At 36.6% G+C, this 27,850-nt stretch overlaps 2 protein-coding genes across 4 annotated transcripts in view; both read right to left on the bottom strand.

Annotated features, from left to right (window-relative positions):
* Positions 1 to 785: 785 nt before the first annotated feature.
* On the bottom strand, positions 786 to 15,060 carry LOC143910052 (innexin inx7-like). 3 transcript variants are annotated; one of them, XR_013260430.1, is made up of 9 exons: positions 14,725 to 15,060; positions 3,663 to 3,899; positions 3,348 to 3,528; positions 3,072 to 3,219; positions 2,451 to 2,640; positions 2,231 to 2,381; positions 1,862 to 2,051; positions 1,317 to 1,785; positions 786 to 955 (listed from the first exon to the last, which is right to left on the bottom strand). XR_013260430.1 is itself a non-coding variant. In XM_077428406.1 (8 exons), the coding sequence occupies exons 2-8, from the start codon at positions 3,897 to 3,899 to the stop codon at positions 1,629 to 1,631; spliced, it is 1,254 nt and encodes a 417-aa protein (XP_077284532.1). In that variant the 5' UTR covers positions 14,725 to 15,060; the 3' UTR covers positions 787 to 1,628. The 3 variants fall into 3 exon arrangements, 1 of the variants encoding a protein (XP_077284532.1); XR_013260431.1 differs by having other exon boundaries at positions 787 to 955; positions 1,187 to 1,785; XM_077428406.1 differs by having other exon boundaries at positions 787 to 1,785.
* Positions 15,061 to 25,774: 10,714 nt separating this feature from the next.
* The window catches only part of LOC143910066 (innexin inx7-like), a 36,716-nt gene continuing 34,640 nt past the window's right edge, over positions 25,775 to 27,850 (bottom strand). Inside the window, exons 5-9 of the mRNA XM_077428425.1 lie at positions 27,658 to 27,847; positions 26,937 to 27,087; positions 26,671 to 26,860; positions 26,567 to 26,601; positions 25,775 to 26,419 (exon numbers count right to left, since the gene is read on the bottom strand). Of these exons, the coding sequence (XP_077284551.1) occupies positions 26,325 to 26,419; positions 26,567 to 26,601; positions 26,671 to 26,860; positions 26,937 to 27,087; positions 27,658 to 27,847 (661 nt within the window). The 3' untranslated portion in view covers positions 25,775 to 26,324. The remainder of the gene's footprint in view (positions 26,420 to 26,566; positions 26,602 to 26,670; positions 26,861 to 26,936; positions 27,088 to 27,657; positions 27,848 to 27,850) is intronic.

Here is a 27,850-nt window from a genome sequence, read left to right as displayed (position 1 = left end):
TCAATTCAAATATTAAAACGTGCATTTATACAAGAATCAAGCGATACAAAATTCACTGAATGCGGTCCAAAACCCAAATTTGGTGTTCAACTTTAAATTAATCATAAATGGATACTACTATGTACATACATGCATACCCAGAATCACAATCTAAAATATTGCCAAGAAATTCTCATCACTTGCCAGTGTGCAATCAGTAATTATCATTCTTGAAACTTTACAATCACACGTTGTATAATTCGTATGTCATCATATGTAAACCTCGTCTCATTATTAATCCCATTCTCAGTTTACAGTTTACACTATCTTGCAGTTGAAACGATCAAAAGCATCAACTCGATCGGTGTTTCTTTGATATTCAAGTTACACATCGTTAAATTATGAGCTGTTCTCAAAATTGCGACATTGTTTTCTTAGAAGTTTTCCTTTTAGTACTAATTTTTTTAAACGAGCCTATCACGCACTATTTCTTGTTAGTTGTTACTACCTGTGTCCTACTATCTCTTATCTAAACAAAATGGATACTTTAAGTCTACTGTCTAACTTTGATCGTGCAACGTTGTAGCAGGGTTGCACTTTTACCAAAATTAAATTTGTATATATTTTCGAAATATTGTGCATCTAATTAATTATGGGTATTAAGTTTCGTATTCGGTCTATATAACGGGAAATGAAGGCTGATGTAATTCAATATGATTGTCATTCCACTTCATTTAACAATTTAAAAACTCGTCTATTGCTTAATTGCTTTGTGTACCTAAAAGTATAAATAGAAATATTTTGTTTAAAAACAAATGAATTTTATTCAAAACATAAAATATTTAACGTTCAGTTACATATAATAATAATAACACTGAACAACAAAAAAAAATTACCGGAGCAGAATAATTGAACTGAAATTTCGGTTCGGTGATTACTAGTCAAATGTGAACCGGTCACAGGACAACCAGTCGCTCTAGATCGGTCACACGTGATCACCCGTCACATTAAAACTGGTCACATCCTAAAACTGGTCACGAGAAAACTGGTCTCACCTGAAAATTGGTCACGAAAAAACTGTCGAATTTTTGGGTGTGACCAGTTTTTTCGTTACCAATTTTCGGGTGTGGCCAGTTTTCTCGTGACCAGTTTTAGTATGACGGGTGATCACGTGTGACCGATCTAGAGCGACCGGTTTTCCTGTGACTAGTTCACATATGACTAGTAGTCCGTTTACCGAAATTTCATATCTAGAAGTTAAAGCTTAACGCTTAACTTAAAGTTACGAGTATGTACAAAATTTGGTAAGCATTCCTCAACCGGAAGTGGCAGTTTACTCAGACCCCTTAAAGATGCGTGCTCTTCACGAAAAAATTCAAGTATTATTCTTGTATCAATATGATGAAAATGAAAAAAAATCACTAAATTTAATAAACTGGAAGTGGGATTTTTCTTCTTAGAAAGGTCAAAAATGTTATGGCCACTATTCTTTCCACACTCCTGAGCGTATAAAGCTGAAAATTTATATTTTTATTATTTATGTACTAACCTAGAGCTGATCGTAAACTGGAAGCAGTATTTTTTTTTTAAAACAATATTTCTATTATTTCATATTAAACAATGACTATTGTCTTTCATTTGTGATAGTTTTATAAAAATTTTACACTTTTATCATCATCTATTTTGTCATTTCTATCATCGTCCGTAGAATTGTTGGTATTACCACTCTCCATATTCTCCATATTCCGTAATTTTCTGTTGATTTTTTGATCGTCTAAATCTTCGGCAAGACTTGTGAAGAACATTCTAGAAATTTTAATAAAAATTTTAGCTTCACTAAAAATTAAATTAAATATTTAATATAAACAACATTTATCATTACTTGAATGTGTACGGATTCATATTTCTAGCCAGAAAGTACAAAAAAAGCCAATCACCAAAATAGCATTCATGAGTTAGCGTAATCATGTTTTTCAGATTGAGTTTTCCAGGACATGCGAATGCAAACATGTATTCGTTGAATTTGACCGATCTTGAATGCAAGATAAATATCATAATGCGATTCAATAAACCTGAATAAAACAATCGAATTATTTTTTTATATGTTTGTCGTGACACCCTCGTTAGATTTGTCGTGACACCCTCTTTACAACGGCATTTTAGTGTAAAGAGGGTGTCACGACAAATCGCTCACGGACCTAACAATCAACGACATAGCGACAACGAATCGCAAAGAGATAGAAACGCTCACCAAATACAGTGGAGATCAAGAGGATTGTGTACCAAAACCATAAAATGGTATAGATCTTCTCGTGGATCACGTTTAAAGCCATCACGCATAGTGCATCGTGGTTCTGAAGTGAACCACTCGGTCCATATTTATGAAAGATGCATTTAGTTGCCTGGCAAAAGGAATACAAAAGTTTGTATTGTACATACATACATATATTTTATCAATTATTTACAATTACTTTTGGAAAAATAATGTCGAGTGGATCGAGGTACGAGTTCCAGTTCAGAGTGTTCCAAACTCCTTTTCCGATGCCCACGAATGCACCTCCCAGGAAAAGGTCTGTGAAGTAAATTTGCAAGAGCAAATTGAAAAGATTTAATACTTCACAAACTACTAACCAATAAGACCATGTGCTAGAAGCTCGCAATCTAAAATAAATATATAAATAGATGTTAAATTTTGTTATTGCTCTAAATATTTCAATGTTGTTATTAGCTGTGGTATTTTAAAATTAATTTTAGAGAGTCTTTAATTAATATTATGTATTAGATGTATTATGAGCATTTATAACAATTGTAAATAGATTTTTGAGCTCTTTTTCCTATTGGTTACACGACAATTGGTTCAAGTCCAAAAGGTTCAACGACAAAATGTACGACCCTGAGAGTACACACCATAATACACTATCAAGGATGTATACTGTACATACTACTCCAATATGTTTTTCTAAATAAGCACTTAAGAACTTTATCAAAGAATTTATTATTTGTAAGAGAGAGCATGCTTTGTACTGTATAATTCCTTAATAGCATTCGAAAATTGGAAAATAAACATAATATGTACATAACTAATATATTACCTATTAGAAAATTCGGTTTTTATGCGATTAATATTCTCATTAACATGACTTTCTGACAGAATAACATTATCATTTTCGCCTTGATCTTCCTCATAAGTCGAGGTGTAGACTAAACGAAGTCCTTGTACTAACGCTCCCAATCTACCACCTGAAATTTTTTTAATTTACGCCTTGTTTCATCAATCAACCCAACTTCTATTTTTAAAATTGATCCGAGTATAGTATGTAAATTCCAATTATATGTAGATCATCTTGGAAGTTCTAAATTTTATCTACCTTCTTTCTTACTCCAAATGTAGTGAGGAATGTAGAACATCAAAGCTTGTCCGAAGAGTATAAAAGGTACCCACTGATAGTAAGCATGATAAGTTACATCATCCTCTTCTTCCACAAAATGACCTACTCCAGGATGTGGAATAATGCCCTGAGCTATCAGCGATTCATTATAGTGTTTAACCTAAAGGAAAAACGTATTTAAAAAATACTATAACTTGCTTCTTCAAAAAATATATTTTAAGCGTGAAAGCTACGTATGTACAAATGTACATATACATATGTAGACTTCAAAAATGGAAAAGAATCTTAATTTACCACAGTGAAAGTGCTGGAAAAGAAGCAAAACGTGTTGATGACATTCTCAGGTACACCTGTATCTGAAATGCATTTTATATGCTCTCCAATGTACTGTCTTTGGGTTACCAGAATCGTGCTGACCATGAGCAGCACGAATGTAGCTCTGTAGTGCAATTTGAAGATCAAGTCATCGATGCTGGCTTTATTAAGATCTACTTTCACATAGTCGCCGACTGCCTTGAAGGGCTCTAACATCTGGATGATGAAAAATATAAGAATTAAAAATCAATTGGGACAATAAAATGAGTACACATGTCAAAAAAAAAATGACCTTTGATATATAATGAGTTAATGTTGCCGATACGAAGAACGAATGCGTAATACTTTTTTATTAGCTACTTACATATGTACATACATATGTATGTAGGAACGCTGTACGCTTGGCATTATAAGGGAAAATAGGAAGCCGAATACATGGGAGAGAAGTATAACAAAGATAGGAGATATAGTGGAGAGAGTGAATAGATTGAAATGGCAATGGGCAGGTTACAAGAATGAACTAAAGGCGGAAAAAAAAGTGCTAGAATGGTATCCACTCGAGAGAATGTAAAAGGGTAAACGGAATATCGCAAGGAAGATCGATATCTAATTTTAAGTCTACCGATTTCATATTTTATTTTTATTTTATTTTATTTTACAAAATCAATTAATCAAGCACACTCGTCTAACAGATTGCTCCAAAGCGACGAGGGTGATAAAAAGATTAAGAAGTACAAAAGGAAAAACTACAAGTTAAATAAACATATTATATATTTACAAATATACAAACTAAATAAGGAAAAGATAACTAAATAAAACATGAAATCATAATTAAAAACACTAACTCAACCTTTCTAAATGGTCGCGACCTCCATAACTTAGGAAGTGGTGCAGAGAATGAAGAGAGACGTGACAAATGTCAATGGCACCATCCAGTGAATTTAAGAAACGGAGGCCGCGAGGAATGGGAGAATAACTAAAAGCCACAGTTCTAGCCAAATGAGTGGGAAAAAGGGGACGATGGCGGATCCATACCACACTCTCTGGAGCATGATATGGATATCATCATCATCATCATTTACAGCCACTCGCCATCCACTGCTGGATGAAGGCCTCTCCAACACGCTTCCACCCGTCTCTGTTTTGCGCAACACTCATCCATCTCACCCCGCACATTTTCCTAATTTCGTTCACCCATCTTCCTTGCGGTCTTCTTTTTACCCTTTTGCATTCTCTCGGGTACCATTCAAGCAATTCTTTTGTCCACCTTTCGTCCATCCTCCTAGCTACGTGACCCGCCCATTGCCATTTCAATCTCTTCACTCTATCCACTATGTCCACTACTCTTGTCATACTTCTCACCCACGTGTTCCGCTTTCTGTCTTTTCTCGTTATGCCAAGCATACAGCGCTCCATACTTCTTTGGGAGCATTGGATTTTATGTAGCATCTTGGTGTTCAGTGTCCAAGTTTCACATCCATACGTCATCACTGGCAAAACGCATTGATCAAAGATCTTTTTCTTCAGGCAGAGTGGCATTTTTGATTTAAAAACAGCATTCATCCGTCCAAATGCACTCCATCCTAATTTCATACGTCTCTTTATCTCTTCATCTTTATTACCAGACATGTCAATTATTTGACCTAAATATAAATAATTATTTACTACTTCTACTGGTTTATCATCTAATGGGATGCTATCAGGCATGCAATACCTATTGAACATTAGTTTGGTCTTATCTACGTTAATTTTTAATCCTACTTTTCTACTTTCCCTGTCCAGCTGTGTTAGTCTGTTAAGTAGGTCAGCTGAATCACGAGCTATTAAAACTATATCGTCTGCGAACCGAAGGTGACTCAAGAAGCGACCGTTGATGCTTACTCCGGCTTTGTCCCATTCCAAGTTCCTGAAAACTCCCTCAAGCACCGCATTGAATAACTTGGGCGAGATTGTATCTCCTTGTCTTACTCCTTTTCTTATGCTAAATCTATCTGTACCTGAAAAAATTTTAACCGAAGCTGTGGCATTCTTATATATTGCAGCTAACAGCCCCACATAGGGTTCCGGTACTCCCTGTGTTTGTAGAGCGTTAAGTACTGCATTGTGGCTCACTGTATCGAAGGCTTTCTCATAATCGACGAAACCTAGGCACAATGGCCGTTGATATTCGTTGGCGCGTTCGATTAGTTCGCCAACTACTTGGAGGTGGTCCATTGTACTGAAATTTGCCCTAAATCCTGCCTGTTCTATAGGTTGGTTCTCGTCGAGGATATTCTTCAGCCTTTCTGTAATAACCTTCGTGAAGAGCTTGTAGACCGCTGAAAGTAAACTAATGGGTCGGTAGTTCTTGATATCGCTTTTATCACCTTTTTTGTGTATTAAGATGATAGTTGCGTTATTCCATCCTTCTGGTATAGCTTGGTTCTGGATGCATTTGCTGAAAAGCCTAGCTAAGATATTATTTAGGGGGGAGCCGCCACATTTTAGTAAGTCAATGGGAATATTATCTTCCCCTGGGGTTTTACCGTTCTTTGCAGTTTTTAGCGCGGCCTCTACTTCGCTAGGCAATACTGCAGGAACCCTTTGGCCGTTTGTCGATTCCAGAGCGGGGGATTGGCCGTTGTCGTTCTCGTATAGTTTTGCATAGAACGTGTAAACTCTGTCTATGATTTCTTCTCTATTCCTAATTATTACTCCGCTCTCTGATCTGATTGCGATCATTTGGTTTTTGCCTAAGAAAAGATCCTGTTTGCACTTTTTCAGGCTACGGTTATTCTTAATGGTACTTTCTATTAACTTGCTGTTAAAATCCCTGACATCCCTGACTATTCTCTTTTTAATTTCCTTATTTACTAGATTGTATTCTTGCTTATTATTATCCCTATCTAAACTCCTTTTATGCTTAATTAGGTTTTTTGTTTCCGCTGAAATTTTGCTTAATTTAATCTGTTTCCTGAATCCACCTAATTTCTTACCTGTTGAGGTTAGAACCGAACTAATTACAGTGTTCAATTCCTCGATGTCTGCTTCTGGGTTTAATTTTTCGTATCTATTTCCAAGTTCGAGTTCGAATTCCTTTTTCCTAGACCTTAGTTGAGCGAAGTCTGGAGAGCTACTGCATCCTTTTATTAGTTTCCTACGTTCGCAATTTATATTAATGGCCATCTTGGCCCGGACTAATCTGTGATCGCTACCTATATCTACTTTACTTAAAACACTAACGTCTTTAACGGAGTGCAGGGTATTTGTTAGGATGAAATCTATTTCGTTCCTGTCTCCTTTAGGACTCTCCCAAGTCCACTTATTGTTTGCGTTTTTCCTGAAAAATGAATTAGTGATAAAGAGCCTGTTGTGTTCTACGAATTCTATGAGGCGATCGCCTCTTTCGTTTCTTTGGCCGGTACCAAAATTTCCTACTGCTCTTTCTGTGTTTGCCTTTTGTCCTATTTTTGCGTTAAAGTCGCCCATGATTATTTTAAAGTGGTGGCGGCTATTATCGTATGCGCCCTGTAGTTTTTCGTAGAAGTCTTCTATTTCCTCGTCTGGGTGGCTAGATGTGGGGGCGTACACTTGGAAGATTTGACAAGTGTACCTGCTCGAGATTCTTAATACTACATAGCATATACGTTCCGATATGTCGCTTATTTCTATAATATTTCTTTCTATTCTCTTATTGATAAGAAACCCTACTCCTCCTATTCTACCATTTGGTAGCCCTCTCCAGTAGAGACAGTTACCACTTTTTAGGATTATTTGGTTTTCCTGTTTTCGTCTTACTTCGCTAAGTCCTACTAAATCCCATTTGATACTTTCTAATTCATTCTCTAATGCAAGCACACTTCCTTCACTCGATAACGTTCTTACATTGTACGTGGCTAAATACAGGTTTCTATTAGCTAAGCTATCATCCATCGTCACTCTTACCTCTAAGCTATCATCCATCGTCACTCTTACCTTGTTGGAGGTTTGGATATTATTTTTCTCGCATTTATCCAAGATGTGTTGAGAAAAAGGCGGTACTTGAGAGAGATTTCCATTCAAGGAGTGAGTTCTTACCGCCATAGACTCTTCTCTGTGGTCAGCTTTGTCCGATAGTCATCCTAGGTATCACTTGGAACACTTATGAGTTATTACATGCCATTTAACAGGGTTACTTTGTAAGTGAAAGTAGTTAGTTATGATAATAATAGATTAGCAATTGTTATACTACTTTCTTTACAGATCTTTATCGTGAGACGCCTCTTTGGAGACAACGGATTTATATATGTGTGAGTGCGGTTTGCAATTTAATATTTTAATAGTAAATTTAGTAAAGAATATAAAATTACACGAATTACTTTAATATAAATTAAATATGAAAAAGAACTATTAGACAGTTGGGAAACACCGTTTCTGTTTGCTATTATTCTATTACGTAAAGTTCGTTAAAAATTTTTGTCTGAAAGCAATTATGTGGAAGATTTATTGCTTCTGTGGGACCGAATTTTGGCTGACGAGCAGGGACCCTTATTTTTTTTTTGTATTCAGGTAGGGAGATGTATCTCGTTCGTATACGCTTTTGTAACTGACACAAAATTAACACAAAATTTTACGCAATCACTGATATTAAAAAAAACGCTGTTAACGGCCGATCATCTGTTTATTTTTACACTTAAATTATACTAGGATGCAATTAGTTAAATAAGTGAGTAGATGGTTAGTTTTGTAGTGATAGATGGGTGGGGAGTCCGAGAATTTCGAAATGCAAAGTGAGAGCGAGAGAAACGCGCGCGGACACGGTGACAGTCGGGCTCGGACTCCGATATGGATATATACATATATATATACATATATATATATATATATATATATATATATATATATATATATATATATATATATATATTTACAGGGATTTACCTGTAAGGCCTTCCTGGTATATATGTAAAATAATAAAATAAAAATAAAATAAAAATAAAATATATATATATATATATATATATATATATACATACAAATCTTAAGAAAAGCAATTAAATATGTATTACGAAAGCTTTTATACACAAATTATTGTACATGTAATAGCTGTATAATGAAGTTGTAGGGGCTTTACGTAATGGTCGAGTTTGGGTCACCATCCTGTGAATTGAGACCGATTCAATGTTGGTGGCTATCACTTTACTTTCTTCCCGGCCATCATATTAAACAGCGTACATTAAACAACACGTCATTGTATTCCTTTCACCCGCATAAACTCTTTGTTAATTATTTCACATGTAATATAACAATGTTAATATATTTCGTAATTAGGATTTAGAAGTTAAAATTAATGTCACTTGTGAATGGCGACCTTTGTTCGGTGTGCTCCCTCAATTTGGTTTTTACACTCTTATTCTGATAATTGCCAAGACATCTGCATGAGTGATATCTTAAAAGAAAGGGCAGTAAGCAGGTTTTTAAAAAGGTTTTACCTCTTATGGAAAATTTTGTTATTTTTTAAATACAAAAACAATATCAGTATTTTTCTACTTGACAAATTTATGAAAACTTATCGTACCTCTAATATTTTTTTCTGTTGACACATATATCAAATATATACTCTAATATTGTATTTGTTATATTTGATTGAATAAACATTAGAAAAGCAAAAAAAATAATAATTGACTAACATACCACTTTTAACTTGGGCAGCAATTGGGTCCACTCTACGGTACAAACTCCAAGTTGATGAGGATCCGAAAATTGAACTCGAAAAAATTGAACTCATCGTCAAAATGTTCCCTTGAAATGACTGAATGTGTACAAGCCCTAAGACTATGAGTGGGGGTAGACGGTTTCGTCGGCCCTTCACATGAATCTCACACATACACGCGTACTTGCATTTTTTTGTACGAGTTCATTTTTCGGGTCTTCATCAAATCGGAGTTTATGCCATAGAGGCCACCGTTAGCAATTAAATGTGAGATTTTGGTTTTTTTTATTAAAAATCTTTAAAAATTAAATAATAAAATAACCATAAGACTGGCCGCGCACTAGGCAGCCAGGCTGCCGCAGCCAATCTAACATACGGTGGCTCATTGGAGCCCACGCACTAGGCAGCCAAGAATTCCTGGCTGCGGCAGCCAATAGATAGCGTACGATTGCACGGCAGCCAGCTGGCTGCATGCAGCCAGAGCGTGCAAGGTAGAACTGACAGGCTAGTATGTGGCTGCCTTCAGTCTCCGCGCACTTGTCGTAGCAGCCAGAAGTATTTTACGCTCCGAAACTAGTTTTAACTTCTTTTTGAAAATGAGTTTCGATACAGAGAAACTAATTCGAGAAATCGAAAATCGTAAGGCAATATGGGATATGTCTTCAGAAGAATATAGTGATCGGGATGTGAAAATACGAAGATGGGAATAAATCACAAATACAATGTGTGAGGAAAGCTTAGCAGAAAATGAAAAGAATGAATTCTCCATTTATTTGCCAGAATGGAGATAATGGACGTCATACAAAGAGCACAACCGCAACCTATGGAAACTCAGCATTCGCAATTTGGTCTGTTTCGCCAAGGCTATGCTGATAATAAACCAGCAACATATATCCGAAGATATACGCCACAATCGAATTATGGAGTAGAAACTTCAGTTAATGGGCAATATCGCCAATACTCAACACAGCCAAACCATGAACAGGAAACCTTCAGCAGTGGGCAATATCGCAATCGTACTACGGCATATAATGAGCGGTTATCACCAACCGATACAAATGTATCAGATACTCAGAATACTGAAATACTTGACTTGTTTCGGGAATCAGAATCATTTTAAAAAATGTAAAAAATAAAAGAATAAATGCTTCTAAAAATAAACAAAATATATTTGATTTATGTACTCACCTCAAAGTAATTATCAATTTTTCTTCTGGAATTATACAAGCTCGCATACGAGTATTAGTACCCGTAATTGAATTTCTTATTTTGTTCAAGAGGTTATCAAACGATTTCACTGACATTCTTGTAAAGTTAAAAAAACGTTACGAAGATCCATAAAATAATTATTAAATAAGCCTTTTGAGTGTCGTTCCAGAAGAAGAGGATGCATCCAAAATCTTCTCTTTGCTTTGCGTTTCTTACGAAACAAGAGGTAAAGAATTATTTCTTCTACGTCCATATCGCTTGACGGAAGGGTGACTACCGGCCGTCGACTCTGGCTGCCGAAACTGGCTGCTCAATATTTTGGCTGCGGCAGCCTGGCTGCCTAGTGCGCGGCCAGCCTAAGCTGCGGAATGCAGTTCTCATAGAGTTTGTATGGGATGCCCGCACACACAACCACCGGTGGCGGCCACAAGTGGCGAACAAAAGTGGCCGTGTGTGCGACAGGCCTTAGGCTTTGCACTTAGCTTCATAACTAGAGCCCGGAATCTGAAGGGGCTGTTTATTGTTCAAAGATTGTAAATGCATTGTTAAAGGTTTGCCGAACCTTTTTTACAAAGGATTTACAACAATGGAACAATAGGCGGCACGTTTCCGGCCCCTTCAGATTCCGACCTCTATTCATAACACCCTGTATATACATATGTATTTATAAGTACCGGTCTCCGTGACGGGCCGGAATGTGAAATTACCGAAAACGCAAATGCCTGTTCCTCTTGTTCCTGTTGTATCCTGCTCGCGCAAATTAGGTGAGTATGTACAGTTTACCATGCACTCTTTTTTTTCTTTCGACTTAAGATCTTTTGATTTTCTATCTTTGTCTTCCGATATTTGTGTTTTCGGTAATTTCACATTCCGGCCCGTGATGTAGACCCATAAGTACATATATATACATAGTAATAAAGTAAATAGCATAGATTAGTAGTATTAGCATAGATTAGTAGTAGTTCAAAGCAATATGCGCCTAAGCGCTATCATCCCCAATTTATTATCTAACAATCTTTAATAGATTGTTAGATAATAAATTCTGTCACTTTCTACTAAACCAATTATGTCGAATTTTATCGAAATGATGCATGTGCATATTCTTGTGATCACAAGAATACATACACTTTTTTGATATTTCAACCTTAAAATCAATCAATAGTCATTCATTATGTTAAGATTTTTTAAATATAAATGCTCATGCGAACTATTTTCAACAGGTAGAGGACAAATATCGAAAACTTATATACAGACATACATTCCCAATATTGCAATATTGACCCTTTCATAACCAAACTGGTATCAAATCACAATGAGATTTTCGTCATTCAAAAATAAACAATGCAATTGTATGTACATACATATGTACATACACACAAACATACAGGCCAATTTGAATATAACAAAACCAGTGACGTCATTATGAAGGCCTATATAAATTACGTCACACATAATAAAACATTGTAAAATGTCTTATCACAAGAAAGATTTTGACATTCAAATAAAAAAACTGTCATGAATGACACAACTGCTCTATAAAAATAATAATAAAAACGACAATTTTACAGTTGGCTTAAGACCCATTTAAAGCTTCAGTGCACTTTGACTTTCACTGCCAATCTTATCTATTTCGTAAATCGTAAATTCAGTATAAATATTTTTTAATCTAATCTATAATATAATATAATCTCTAATCTATAATTTGGAAAGAGACTTTGTATGTATATAAATATCCTTGGTCGTCGTCGTCGTCGTCGTCGTCCGTAGATCGGTGACGTCATCGAACACGTGATTCGATTTTTTTTTTTTTTTCGATCCATGGGCGCCGATTTGTTTTTTTCGATTCAATGGATTCACCCCCGCGGGGGCGCAAAGCGAGTAGTTTCATGGGGCCCCGCCAGGGGCGCCACAAGGGGCGCAGCCCCGTGGGGCTCAAAAGGGGGCGCCACAAGGGGCGCAGCCCAGTGGGGCCCCGAAGGGGGCCCGGGGGGCCCAGCCTCATGGGGCGCAGCCCCATGGGGCTCAAAAGGGGGCGCCACAAGGGGCGCAGCCCCGTGGGGCCCCGAAGGGGGCCCGGGGGGCCCAGCCTCATGGGGCGCAGCCCCATGGGGCTCAAAAGGGGGCGCCACAAGGGGCACAGCCCCGTGGGGCCCCGAAGGGGGCCCGGGAGGCCCAGCCTCATGGGGCGCAGCCCCATGGGGCTCAAAAGGGGGCGCCACAAGGGGCGCAGCCCCGTGGGGCCCCGTGGGGCCCCGAAAGGGGGCCCGGGGGGCCCAGCCTCATGGGGCGCAGCCCCGTGTGGCTCAATTTGAGACACATTGGGCGCAGCCCCGTGGGGCCCCGAAGGGGGCCCGGGGGGCCCAGCCTCATGGGGCGCAGCCCCATGGGGCTCAAAAGGGGGCGCCACAAGGGGCGCAGCCCCGTGGGGCCCCGAAGGGGGCCCGGGGGGCCCAGCCTCATGGGGCGCAAGCCCTAATAGGCATTAACTAAGGGGGGCGAAGCCCTAGACGGCAATTAATCATGGGGGCGCGGAGGGGCGAAGCCCTAAAAGGCAACTGATCATGGGGGCGAAGCCTTAGACGGCATTTAATCATGGGGGCGCGGAGGGGCGAAGCCCTAAAAGGCATTAACTAAGGGGGGCGAAGCCCTAAACGGCAATTAATCTTGGGGGCGCGGGGGGCGAAGCCCTAAAAGGCAACTGATCATGGGGGCGAAGCCTTGGACGGCATTAAATCATGGGGGCACGGAGGGGCGAAGCCCTAAAAGGCATTAACTAAGGGGGGCGAAGCCCTAAACGGCAATTAATCTTGGGGGCGCGGGGGGCGAAGCCCTAAAAGGCATTAACTAAGGGGGGCGAAGCCCTAGACGGCATTTAATCATGGGGGCGCGGAGGGGCGAAGCCCTAAAAGGCATTAACTAAGGGGGGCGAAGCCCTAAACGGCAATAAATCTTGGGGGCGCGGGGGGCGAAGCCCTAAAAGGCAACTGATCATGGGGGCGAAGCCTTGTACGGCATTAAATCATGGGGGCGCGGAGGGGCGAAGCCCCAAAAGGCATTAACTAAGGGGGGCGAAGCCCTAAACGGCAATTAATCTTGGGGGCGCGGGGGGCGAAGCCCTAAAAGGCAATAACTAAGGGGGGCGAAGCCCTAGACGGCATTTAAACATGGGGATGCGGAGGGGCGAAGCCCTAAAAGGCATTAGCTAAGGGGGGCGAAGCCCTAAACGGCAATTAATCTTGGGGGCGCGGGGGGCGAAGCCCTTAAAGGCATTAACTAAGGGGGGCGAAGCCCTAAACGGCAATTAATCTTGGGGGCGCGGGGGGCGAAGCCCTAAAAGGCATTAACTAAGGGGGGCGAAGCCCTAGACGGCATTTAATCATGGGGGTGCGGAGGGGCGAAGCCCTAAAAGGCATTAACTAAGGGGGGCGAAGCCCTAAACGGCAATTGCTCATGGGGCGTGGAGGGGCGAAGCCCTAGAAGGCAAAGGCTCAGGGGGGCGCCGAGGGCGAAGCCCTAGAAGGCAAAAAAAAAAATTTGATTTTTTTTTTTGATTTTTTTAAATTTTTTTTTTGATTTTTTTTTTTATTTTTTTTTTTATTTTTTTTTTGATTTTTTTTTAATTTTTTTATTTTATTTTTTTTTTTAATTTTTAAATTTTTTTTTTTTTTTTAATTAAATTAGCTTAGTCATGTTTAAGCGGTTTATATTATAAACACTGAGCGAAGCCGGGTAATACAGCTAGTACTTTAATAAATGAGTATAATACGAATGTATGAATATATGAATGCCGCGTATGAAAAGTGCGTTTTTCAGCTACAAACATAACCTATGCATTTATTTACACACTTACGTAGGAGATGCAAAGACGAACCATCAATGCATTAAAAATTAACATCACAATGTTTATTGTGTGTATTTTTAGAGCAAATATGGTGCAAGTACATTTGTATGATTAAATCAAGCATCGAGGTAATTATATTCGCTCACTTTTCTACTCGTATAATACATTTTCTCTTAGCATTTATAGTTCATACAGTAAATATTGGATATAAAGCAAATGCATATACTTTATATTATTTATCAAGAGGATAGACTGTATACTTTAGACACGTGAATTTTATCAAATATTTAAGTGCGGATAGTAAAAATTTGGATATTTACCTTGAATTTTTACTGTGACAATATTCGTATGAGATATGTATGTATGTATGTACATGTGTATCTATCTGGCGTCAGTATTCCGAAGCACAATGCAATAGAATGATGTTACAGCATGTTACAGATGAAGCTGCTAGTCAAGCAGCTAGCACATCATCAAATGAACGTGTTTCACTATCACACCCGTCAATACACCATGAGGTTTCAGCTTGGTGACTTGAAATGAAATCGAATCGATTCTCATAAAGAAATGAGAGACAAAATGGCAGATTAGAGAAGATAAGATATGTAGTCTTTATCGTATGTATACATCGTCACTGTTTGGTCAGAACACGATTCAGACAGTCTAAAACAACTAGTGTCAAAATACCAAATTCGTAAGACGAGACGTAACTGTTGACTGATAGAACGTTGCGATTCGATTCGTGAGGTACAAATCCCTTTGTAGAATTTTAGAATTAAAGGAAATTGGATTTGGATAAGTCTTTCTTTGAATCGAGTTTTTATTATCGAGGTCTTATATCAAATTTATTATATTCTACGTGTTCTGAAAAAGACTGAAAGTAGAAAAAAAGATTATTGATTAATGTATTAATTTTGTATAAAATGCTCAATTGCTTCTTATTTTGCTATCATGAAGTGAATTAACAATTATAATTTTGAATGAACCAATTAACCAGCGGTACAGTGCAATCCCCTGCCACCTGCCCCCTCCCCCCACCTTAATTTTTTTTAATTGGCCAATATAGATTTATCAAAACTTTTTAATTTTTGAAATGTTATGTGAAAATAAAAAAAAATATATTATAATTGAATATTAAAAATAAAAATTGAATATTATTAATATAAGGGGGATTTTTTAATAGTTTTTTTTATTTGTATAATGTAAGGAAAAAAGAAGCCGTAGCCTGCAGCCTGCTGTAGATCAAGGATGTATAGATGTTTGTTGGAGAGAACGATAAGCACAGTGTAGTTAGACGAGATTGTTTATTTAATATTGTCAATTGTATATGTATGTAAGTTGAGCGAAGGAGCGCAACGCGAGTCTCTGGATCTCTTTGGGTCGGTATAGGAACTCTGCTGATTGTCGTGGCAAGGGTCGTCTTTTTTGTGGTTCCGGTCATTGTTGGACGTGTCGATTTCGTTCAAAATTTGAATGATGAATGATGACTCTCCACATGTCACAAAAGTGGTCGCACATACATATGTTAAAATAGAAATCAACAAGTACAACTTTTGTAAAAACTATTGTAACGTGGACGTGAAGAGGGGGTTTCCAGGATCGGAGAGAAAGACGCAGTAGTCTTGTAGGAGTGGTTTATTAGTCCGCACCCGTCGACTCTTCAGCTCGCAATGCCTTTCAGTTAGAGAGCACCCAATATTTATACATATCGGGCGCTCAGCGCATACAGATATATGCACGATCTTATTGGTCGATGGGTCGAGCAATGCTATTGGCCGTAGCATACGGATCATTTACATATATGGCGAAGGGATTATGGCGCGAACGAGAGATCAGGTGATTAGCGCTCGTAAACCATCGGTCCACGAGCGCTACCTAATCTATACGCTACACCAGAGCCGTAGCGATGTTTGTGGCGCCCTTGGCAAATATCATATTTGTCACCCCTTCATTATTTATTCATTAGATTAAAATAATTTCTTTCATTTAAAATAATACATATTTTTTTAAATATATTAAACATTTTAAAATAAAATTACAAAAAAAAACAAGATTATTTTTTATATAATAAATGTCCCACATTGACAATTTCGCAATAAATATCAAATTATATAAAAGGAATCAGTGCACATTGAACACAATTCAAATATCGTGGTTTTTAATTTTTTGTCGTTTATTTATCACTAGCTGTATAACCCGGCTTCGCTCAGTGTTTATAATATAAACCGCTTAAACATGACTAAGCTAATTTAATTAAAAAAAAAAAAAAAATTTAAAAATTTAAAAAAAAAAAGCCGTCTAGGGCTTCGCCCCCATGATCAGTTGCCGATAAGGGCTTCGCCCCTCCACGTCCCCATGGTTAATTGCCGTCTAGGGCTTCGCCCCCATGATCAGTTGCCGATAAGGGCTTCGCCCCTCCACGTCCCCATGGTTAATTGCCGTCTAGGGCTTCGCCCCCATTATCAGTTGCCTTTTAGGGCTTCGCCCCTCCGCGCCCCCATTATTAAATGCCGTTTTAGGGCTTCGCCCCCCATAATTAATGCCTTTTGGGGCTTCGCCCCTCCACACCCTCATGATTAAATGCCGCCTAGGGCTTCGCCCCCCTTAGTTAATGCCTATTAGGGCTTCGCCCCTCCGCGCCCCCATGATTAAATGCCGTCAAGGGCTTCGCCCCCATGATCAGTTGCCGTTTAGGGCTTCGCCTCATAAGGCTGCGCCCCATGGGGCTTCGCCCCATGAGGCTGCGCCCCCTTCGGGGCCCCATGCGGCTAAGCTCCATAAGGCGGCGCCCCATAAGGCGGCGCCCCATAAGGCGGCGCCCCATAAGGCGGCGCCCCATAAGGCAGCGCCCCATAAGGCGGCGCCCCATATGGCGGCGCCCCATAAGGCTACGCCCCATAAGACAGCGCCCCATAAGGCTGCGCCCCATAAGGCGGCGCCCCATAAGGCAGCGCCCCATAAGGCGGCGCCCCATGAGGCTGCGCCCCCCTGCGCCCCCTTCGGGGCCCCATGGGGCTGCACCACATGAGGCTGCGCCCCCTTTGGGGCCCAATGAGGCTGCACCCCCTTCGGGGCCCCATGAGGCTGCGCCCCCTTTGGTGCCCCATGGGGCTGCGCCCCATGAGGCTGCGCCCCCTTCGGGGCCGCATTCCGGCTAAGCTCCATAAGGCGGCGCCCCATAAGACTGCGCCCCATAAGACAGCGCCCCATAAGGCTACGCCCCATGAGGCTGCGCCCCCCTGCGCCCCATGAGGCTGCGCCCCCTTGCGCCCCCTTCGGGGCCCCATGTGGCTAAGCTCCATAAGGCGGCGCCCCATAAGGCGGCGCCCCATAAGGCGGCGCCCCATAAGGCGGCGCCCCATAAGGCGGCGCCCCATAAGGCGGCGCCCCATAAGGCTGCGCCCCTAAGGCTGCGCCCCATAAGACAGCGCCCCATAAGGCTGCGCCCCATAAGGTTGCGCCCCATAAGGCTGCGGCCGATAAGGCTGTGCCCCATAAAGCTGCGCCCCCTTTTGAGCCCCATGGGGCTGCGCCCCATGAGGCTGCGCCACTTGTGGCGCCCCTGGCGGGGCCCCATGAAACTACTCGCCTTGCGCCCCCGCGGGGGTGAATCCATTGAAATGAAAAAAAAAATCGGCGCCCATGGATCGAAAAAAAAAAAATCGAATCACGTGTTCGATGACGTCACCGATCTACGGACGATGACGACGACCAAGGATATTTACATACAAAGTCTCTTTCCAAATTATAGATTAGATTATTTTAATTTTTATTTTTTCAAATAAATTTTTCTTTATCTAAGACCATAAATTTGTCTAGAACGGTAATCTATTACATTATTAACAACTATTAATTATTACAGATAGAAAAAAACTGAAGACGAATTTTCCGTGAATTTGGCGTTAGCAAAGTCTGCTATTACATATATTATCAAAATTTATATTACTTGCTAATTCACTTTTTATTGAAAATATACTTGGAATTTAAAATCGCCTTTAATCGACGTTTATTAAAGCTACTTTCGGCCGAAGCCACTATTGCAGGCATCACATTACAGTGATAAATATACATATCGCTAATTCGATATTGAGATAGGATTCTTGTAACTCTGATCTATCTATTATACATACATAGTATATTTAAAATATCAATGTGATACATTCTCCTGGGGTCTTTACCCTCGTAAAAACTTTGTAATTTAAGTTTTAAACATTTAAGTTCATTTAGAAATCGATCACAGTCTATTTCCAACTATTTTTGAGCATGTGTTATCCCTTGGTTTTCTAAATTTTGTTCAGTTAAGTCAATAAGCCATCATCAGTTAAAAATACCATATGTATATACAAATGGATATTTCAAAAACACATTGAATTAATCTCAAATGTTATTTTTTATTAAAAAAGTAGGCGAGAGGCGCCTTTGGCGCCTCTCACATCGAGTAGCCTTGGCACTTGCCCATTTGCCCACTATTTAAAAATAATAATTTACAACAAATAAATGTTGGTCTTCATATTGGAAATGCATTAAATATTAACCGGCGTGCCGTGCCGAGCCGCGCCCGCCCCACTACACCACTGCTCTTTACAAGGTTCAAGGTTGAGAAGAATACATATGTAATATTTTAGATGTCAGAATTAAATTCAGAAACATGACTGTCTCTTTGAGTATATATGGAAAAAAATCCAAAACTAATTTTGAGACATCCTATGGTTTGCGATACAAATTGATAACTGTTTTATTCTTCAATTCTCGACTTACCTTAGTACTATGTATATGTAGGTATATAGTGAACAATCAAGGGGTTCAAATTGATCCGTCCGTTAGACCGTCGGTTGGTACACGAAACGACAATGACGATTTGTCTTGGACATGGAATTAGCGAGTACCATGTGATCCGCACCGATCTAATGGCCACGGCTAATTCTCAAGACACGAAGCATCCAATTGACCCCTTCGCCGGCCGCGGAGCATGCAGATCTTGGACATGAAACGCGAGATAGATTGCTTCATTACTGACCAATTACTTAATGACCTGCCTGGACTACGGTATTAGATGCGTACTCCAGTTTCCAATTTTAAACAACTCGCCTAGATAAATAAATTAAATTTGCCATATCAATTAACAATTCATGGACATTGTATGTAAGAACACGCTCAAAAGTACAGTACGGAACGCTTAGATTAACTCCAGCTGTTCATAGACTTGTGTTCATGTCTTTGAAGCCTGTCACACTCTCAATATTATCATGCGATTCGTATTGATAGCGTAATAGTCATTAATAGGTAAGTATCCTGATAATCAGTGGTGAATCCGGGTTGTTTTGAAATCCACAATACTATGTAGAATCACGATACATATTGATAGTGTAATTCGTAAGATTAATATCATTGTTAGTTCGTAAGGTCTTATTATTTCGACATTCAACATTTCTTCAAATATGAAAATCACCGCTATCAATCACTGTCAAACCTATGTAAGGTACATATGTATGTTTGTATGTCAATACAAGGATAAAATATCACTGAAAACATTCCAAGGGTGAGTTTTGCGAAGAAACACGACGATACAGATTTGACATAGCAGCGGTTAGCATGCCTAATCTATACTTTCGCTATCCAGGGCAAAACTCAACCTCTGGAGTGTTTTCAGTAATATTTTATCCTTGTATTGACATAGGTTTGTCAGTGGTCGATAATTGTGATTAATATATTTAAAGAAATGTAGAAGAAATTTGTCGAAATAATATGATCGTACGAATTAACATTGACATGAAGATACACCCATCACAGCTGGAAACCACGAACACGTCCATGCCGTATGATTCAGCATGAACTTAGTATCCTACCATTACTGCGTGTCTTTACATTTAAGTGTGTTAGGATGAGCTGTGCATTAAATAACATTATCATAGTAAATTTGAAAAGTGACTTACCATATTTGTTTCCAGTTTATTGATTGAATCAGTTTGTTTTGTTTTACGTGCCATTTTTAGACGAGGACGTTTTTCATTTTTCAATTGGAAAATGAGAAAATTATACCCATGCCTGTGACGACATTTAATATGGCGACCCCAACCGTGGCATTGATAGGCAATTGCGGCTATTGCAACTCCCATTAACTCATTGCACTGACGACCTCCTACATACACACACTCCGATATAGACCAATGTTTACCATCCGATAGGAAGTTATGCAAATCTATTATATGGGTGTACTATGTATGTGTACGTGCCCAGCACATGGAAATTGCTACACCTATGTATGTATGTACATACATATATTGCAATACAACACAACGTTCTGCTTATCAAAATGAGTAGTTGAGCGCCCCTGATTGAAAATTCAGTCTCAAATTCGCTTATCTGACACTGATTTTTTTAGTATTCAAAACACATGTCAAACTACAAAAAAACTGTCTGCGGTTTAAATAACAGCTATTTTCTGTGAATAATGCAAGCAAAGGAAATTGCTTGATTATAATATTTCTATTGTCCTCATTTACTTTTTCCTTGATGGAAAAGATTTATAAAATATAAACTTATTTACATTTTAAAAATTACTTTATCTATCTCATTTAATATCAGGGGCGTCATTACAGCTTTTCCCAGGGGGGGGGAAAATTTTTGCCCAATAAGGAATGACTTTCTAGGTGGGCGGTGAATTTTATTTAAAAAATGAGTGTATATAAAGTACAAAATAATCTCTGATGATAAATGGAATATTCTTACAGAATACAGCTATGCTTCAAAGATAATATATAGAAAAAAATATTATCAATCGTTACAATCTCTTTCGAAACAAAACCATCTTGAAAAACCCCTATCATTGTATTTTGTAATGTATAATGTGAAATATATGTATTGATTAATACTTGTTAACAAACAATGATACAATCGAAGATTATAAAGAAATGTATGTACGTGTAATTTAAAATGACAACTATCTTGATACGAAACGTTGCTATTTGATATTTGAAGTATTATAGCATACTTGAAGTTACATACTTTAAACCACTTACTTTATATTATATTACATACTTTATATTATATTTATTATTACATTATTATATTTAACGTTTTGATAAATAATTAAAAATATTCACAGATAAGCAATATACATACATATAGGATAGTTAAAATCAATATACGGAGAAATTAGCACAATATACATATGTACTTATACATAAACAATGAACAATTATAATGTGTGTTGTGAAAACAAGGGATTAAGCTTAGGATTATGACCGAGAACGTTGATTGTTGACATACTATCATTAAAATTACATTACATGGTACATACAATCATTAGAATTAAGTTAAGATACATATCAAATGAATAATTAAAATCGAAGCAGTTGAAAAAGATTATGAATTACTTCTATAGTTCGTCACCACTAGCCTCTAGGTATACGAAAGCTTTTAATTGATGCATGTAAATACATATATCATTTTTAATATTCGAATATATGTATGTATATCGTGGGAAATAGTACACGGCAGAAACAGTTCACATGAGAATCTATCCAGACGTTATATCCTTAAAATTGAGAGAAAATGTTGCACGATGTTACACACTTGTAAGTATTACAGGTATTATAAAAAGTACATTTTTATAATGGAATCCAATTAAAATGACGATTAATTAGCAAAAGTTCTATTTTCTAATATTTAACCTAAAGTCTTTTTTATAATATTTTTTTACCAGTTAAACATTAATCTTCAGGCAAGTTAACGTTAGCTTGTTATCAATCTGTAATATATGTATTATATTATCGAAATTAATAATAAAAAAAGTATTTTCTATAAATATTTATAAAACAAAAAAAATGTATTAATTAAAACATTACAAATCAGAAAAAGATAATCAAATATTTATAAAATTATTTTATTTTACATACTACTGTTGTGCCTGTATATCAACAGGTGATTTTGGAGAGGACAATAAATTCATTTAAATCATTGCAACATGAATTAAATTCGTAATCACCGGTAATAAACTTTACGAGTTACTAAATTAGTAACTCGAATAATACAAGTACAGCAAATGTAAACTAAAATAATCACATAAAAATATATACACTTTGATTATATGTAAATCGAATTAAAAAAAACTAAATTAATCTATAGTTCCAAAAAAAAATTGGAATAACACTCGTTAAAAGCTATATTCATAACAACATCACTAAAAGTCATTCAGTCATACAAGTTCTCAGTAATTTTTTTTACTCAAATATATGTATGTAAATATATTACAGCGTGTAAGTGCACTGGTAGAGCTATTGCATACCAAGAGATAGGTCGTGGGTTCAAAACTTTTTAATTGCTGTGACGGATCTAATAAATCCATATCTTCCCCCACAGTTTTTCGAAAATTCGAGTTATTATGGTTTCCATGAGTTTTCGAAAACCTTTTGTTAAATCTACATTTTTTGAAACCTTTTATTAATCAAAATTCCGGAAACCCGTTATTTAACCTAAAAATTCATATAAGTCTTGAAAATTTATTGAACTTTCATTTAATAGTGCCTTGGGTGAAATAAATGTATACATATATATGTACACACGTAAATACATACATATAGATATTTTTAAAATAATTTTGAAAAAAAATTTGGAAACCCGTTGTTCCAAAATTGGGGTGACACTACTGGTTACACTGAGCAACAAAAAAAAATACCAGAGCCGAGACTAACCAATCGTTACTAGGTTTAACCCACTGAATTCAAATATGATAATGATTTTTGTTGGTTGGTGATCGTTTACGAGTAATGAGCGTGATATTTTGTTGCTCAGTATATTAGCATCTCAAATTTGTTGAACATACAAAAAGCTACTTACATAATGTATTTCTCACAAATTTGCCATGTTTCAAAAAATTTGTTGACTGTCCATACATGTCTCTATTTTGTATTCTATTTATTTTTTTTTTTTTTTTATTTTATTAATTGAAAAATCAACAGACAGGATGTACAGAGATAGGTATAAATAAACAAAAAGTAAATAAATAATATATGTAACATCCGAGTCCAATAATAGATTTTTACAAAAATGAAAAAGATAAATATAAGGAAAACAAATTAAAAAGTAAAGAATAAAGGCATGACAAAATATGTAGTACATTGCATAATTAAACTATAGTATTAAAATATTTGGAAAAGGTTATAAGATAGAATATAAGAAGAAATTGAAATTTACAAATATAAAAAACAAATGAAAAAGGTAAATACAAAATAAACAAATGAAAAGGAAAAGAATGAAAGCTATAATATGATTAAATAGCACATTTCATAACTAAACTAAAGTATAAAAATAATGGAAATATTGGAAAAATAGAATAGGAGAAAAAATGAATCAATCGGTCAAGATTCTCTTGATGTTAGACCTGAATTGATGTAGGGAAATACCACACAGATCAACCTCATTCAGCTCTCCGTTAAACATACGATAAACGCGCTGCAGATAAAAATATTTTTGGGAATTAGTATTGAAAGGATCAACTGGGATTCTGAAATTAACCTTATTCAGTAAATCAGAACAATCAAGGAAACCATTTATGAGCTTAAAGAAGAATATAGCATCAGAATGTCATCGCCTGACAGAAAGATTGTTAAAAGAAAGGATTTTTAAAATGTCGGAAACAGTAGAATGGGTATAGGTAGGAAAAAGGTAGCGTAAGGATTTAATAAATTTAAGTTGAACTTTCTCAATACAATTAATATGGGATAAATAAAAAGGTGACCAGATAATTAAGGCAAATTCAAGGTGAGACCTTACAAAGGAAAAATAAAGTAATTTTAGTACATAAGGATCATTAAAGGGTTTTGTTGAGCGGAGTAGGAATCCAAGAGATTTAAATGCTTTGTTGGTAATAAAAGAAATATGTTCAGAGAAATCTAGTTTATTATTGAGTATTACACCAAGATCCTTAATAGAAGATGACGTGTTAAGGATTGAATGATTTAATTGATATTGATTAGTAATAATTGACTTCTATGTATTCTATGTATTCTATAATTCTATGTATGTACTGTTATGTTAAAATCGATTCTGAACTAATTGTTAACGAAAAAATTGTTTTTACCTACTTAAGTACAAAAAATTAATCTAATCTTATGTATCGCCTTGGAGTGGTTCCTGTAATGACACATATGTATATATGTATGTAAAAATAAAATAAAATAAATACTGTAATTGAAAAATTTACATAATTATAGATATTACGTTATGCGCCACCTACAATAAATACTCAGTAGGTATACATGAAAGACTTTGTAAAATTGTTACCAAACGTTACAAAATTTGGTGACAGATTAATATTGGAGTGTAACGAGCAATCGTCTCGCGAGTACGACGTAAGCAAAGATATATCTCGCAAAATATGAATCCTCTCCCCCCCCCCCCCCTAATTTACAATTATTTGCACATCTTCCCGGTTTATTGTGTTCATGCAACGAGCATCGTGCAACATTATACAACGGGTCAACACACCTGAGTGAACTTTACCTGTCGGACTCAGGAGAGACTTCAACGCGTCAAACAACTATACGATACGCGTAATAAAACCCAAGTAGTCTCACCCACTCATTCACTTTCATTATAACTTTTTAGCCGAAATTAACAAGAAATATAGTAAACTAGCTGTATTACCCGGCTTCACTCGGTATTTGTAATATAAACCGCTTAAACATGACTAATCTAATAGTAAACATTTTATTAAATTTATTTGAATAGTTTTATTTTATATACATTTATTTGAATACTCATTTGTTTTTTTTATTAAATTGATTGTCACGAACAAACAAACATATATAGTAAGTATAGAATCCTTTGAATCGGAAAAAAGCGAATTATTTGTTCGATGACGTCACGGATTTCTACGAACGAAGGATACATACATATATACATACATACATATATATGTACAAAGTCTCTTTCCAAATTATATATTAGATTTAATTAGTTACTAACATTTACGATTACTATTTTTAAATTATATATTTATCTTTTTCTGTAAAACAAAACTATCGAAGAAATTAATAAAACTAAAAATGAAAACATTATTGATATTCAATCAAAATAAAAAGTCATTACAATTATAACTGACTGAAAAGAAAATACTTCTCATTAAATGATGACTGCAAATAAAAAAATTCTGACGTAATAATTTGAAAAAACAAGCAAAAATTCAAAAAAATGATCATGTGTACTCTTGATTATTTCGAGTACTTGAAATAAACTAAAAATATTTTTTTAAGACTAACGGCATCTTTGTTAATACGCATATACAGTCCCTGACCAGAAACGACGTCGTATTGTTGACGTAGATATTTCACGTTTTCGTCCTTTAATTTTTGTTGAATATTTTTTTTTGCAATAAATCGATTCTTGGAAACAAGCCTGGCGATTTTTCGATCCACACGAGGGCCAAATTTTTTTTTAGTACCACTCATAGCTCGCCGATCGAGTGTGGGGTCGCAATCAGTCTCCAGATTTTGTTTTATTTTTCTAATAGACGCCCTACTAACACCCTCCATTGTCGCGATTTTGTTTTGAGAAAACTTTCCTGTATTTAATAATGATGTAATGCTTGCAATTTTTTCATTAGAAAGATCTGATTTTCTACCCATCTAAAAAAATCCAATAAAAGTTTTACAAGCAATTTAAATCATAAAACAAAGTAAAATTTCGAGATATTAAATACCAACTTACCTTAGAAATATGATAAAGTTGCAGTAAAAGAGAAAAAAACACAGTGCTTTTCACAAAATAATGAATGATTTTAACGGAAACGCAAGTCAATATTGAACAAAATTCAGACGCAAACCGATTTCAAACATCTTTCTTTTGTTTTTGAAGACCTTTTGAGGGATAATCCACCGATATTTTTTACTAGTGAATAGAGTTGCATTTAAGGATAAGATCACAAAAAAAATGAGGCCAAAAGTTCCCATAATGAGTTATTTACGACCGTGACAAATTTACCCAAACGCATCTTGAGAGGGGTGGCGTAATATTCTGGTCAGGGACTGTACATACAAAGTACATACAAACGTAGATAAAGTAGAAATATGTACATATATTTATTTAGGCATCATGGTTTTAGAGGATGTTTTTCTATGTCATCAACTGTTTCGACGTCTTCAGTATTCGACAATGTACCACGGTCAAAATCTTCTGCTACACCCTTTAAAAACATTCTGAAAAAAATATAATAAAATAACACAATATGTTAAAAGCAAAATATTTTATTCATCTATAATACTCACTTGAAAACGTAGACTCTCATATTCTTGCCTAAATAATATAGGAACAACCAATCACCGAAATAACAATTCCTCCTAATAATGTTTAAAGTTTGACTCTTATAATTCCCAGGGCAAGCGTACTTAAACATGAAATGATTAAAACCTACAGATCTTGGAAACAGTATGAAAACTAAAAATCGATGAATTAAACCTAAAAAAAAATATATATAGAAAAATATAATATAGAACAGGTAATTTTGTCTGCATTATCAAAAATTATTTTTTACCTAAAACCGTAAAGATGAAGACGATCGCATACCAAAACCATAAAATTGTGAAAATCTTCTCATGGATTACGTTCAAAGCCATCACACACATTGCGTCATTATTCTGAATTACACCACTAGGACCATATTTATAAAAAACACATTTTGTGACCTTAAAAAGAATCAAAAGGTATTTTTAAGTAAAATAAAAAATTATTATGGATCTTAATATGTACTCTTCGCCTACAGTTGAAATAATTTTGCCACTTATTTGTTGGTTGTAGAGATCCCTGGCTACGATATTTATGTATATCGAAGCTAATATGATTTCACTGTTTCCTAATTTTCAAAGGCTCTCAAGAAGAACTTACGTAATAGAATTCCACAAAAAAGGTTAGCACCCTCGGATAACATACATATACCCCTTGACGCTTTATTGCAGAATTCTATTGCGTTAGTTCTTGAGCATCATTAAAATTTTGGATGTCTCGAGAGTACGACTCTCTTGAGTGCATTTATCCGATCACCGATTTTACTATCCCAAATCGATTCGGAAAATTTTTCACCACCCAAAAACTTATATATTCAAATGCAATTTTGAAATCACATTGAAAATCGTGTATGACATTGCCAATCTTTAAAAAAAAATCCAATTAAATTGTGCTTATAAATTCGGAAAAAAAACTTACTCAACGATAAAATTAACGAATTATATGTATTATTATAAAAATTTCAAGCGAACCTTGGGAAACACGACATCCAAAGGATCCAAATAGTCATCCCAATCAACATTATTCCAAACTTGGCTACCGATGCCCCAAAAATATCCACCTAAGAACACATCGGTAAGATAGATTTGAAACATCAGATTCAGCAGATTAAGAACTTCACAACTAACCAACCACACTGACCATGATCTCCACGCATGAAATCTG

This window comes from Arctopsyche grandis, chromosome 1, assembly GCF_051622035.1.
Source record: "Arctopsyche grandis isolate Sample6627 chromosome 1, ASM5162203v2, whole genome shotgun sequence".
In the NCBI taxonomy this organism is placed as follows: Eukaryota; Metazoa; Arthropoda; class Insecta; order Trichoptera; family Hydropsychidae; genus Arctopsyche; species Arctopsyche grandis.
The sequence above is the reverse complement of the archived record's forward strand: the minus strand, read 5'-3'. Positions and strand labels throughout refer to the sequence as shown.

Coding starts and splice junctions, on each gene's coding strand:
- LOC143910052 (XM_077428406.1), bottom strand. CDS start 3,899: ATGTTAGAGCCCTTCAAGGCAGTCGGCGACTATGTGAAAGTAGATCTT. Junction 3,220..3,347: donor CATTTGGAGTAAGAAAGAAG/GTAGATAAAATT, acceptor AAAAAATTTCAG/GTGGTAGATTGGGAGCGTTA. Junction 1,786..1,861: donor ATGAATCCGTACACATTCAA/GTAATGATAAAT, acceptor TAAAATTTCTAG/AATGTTCTTCACAAGTCTTG.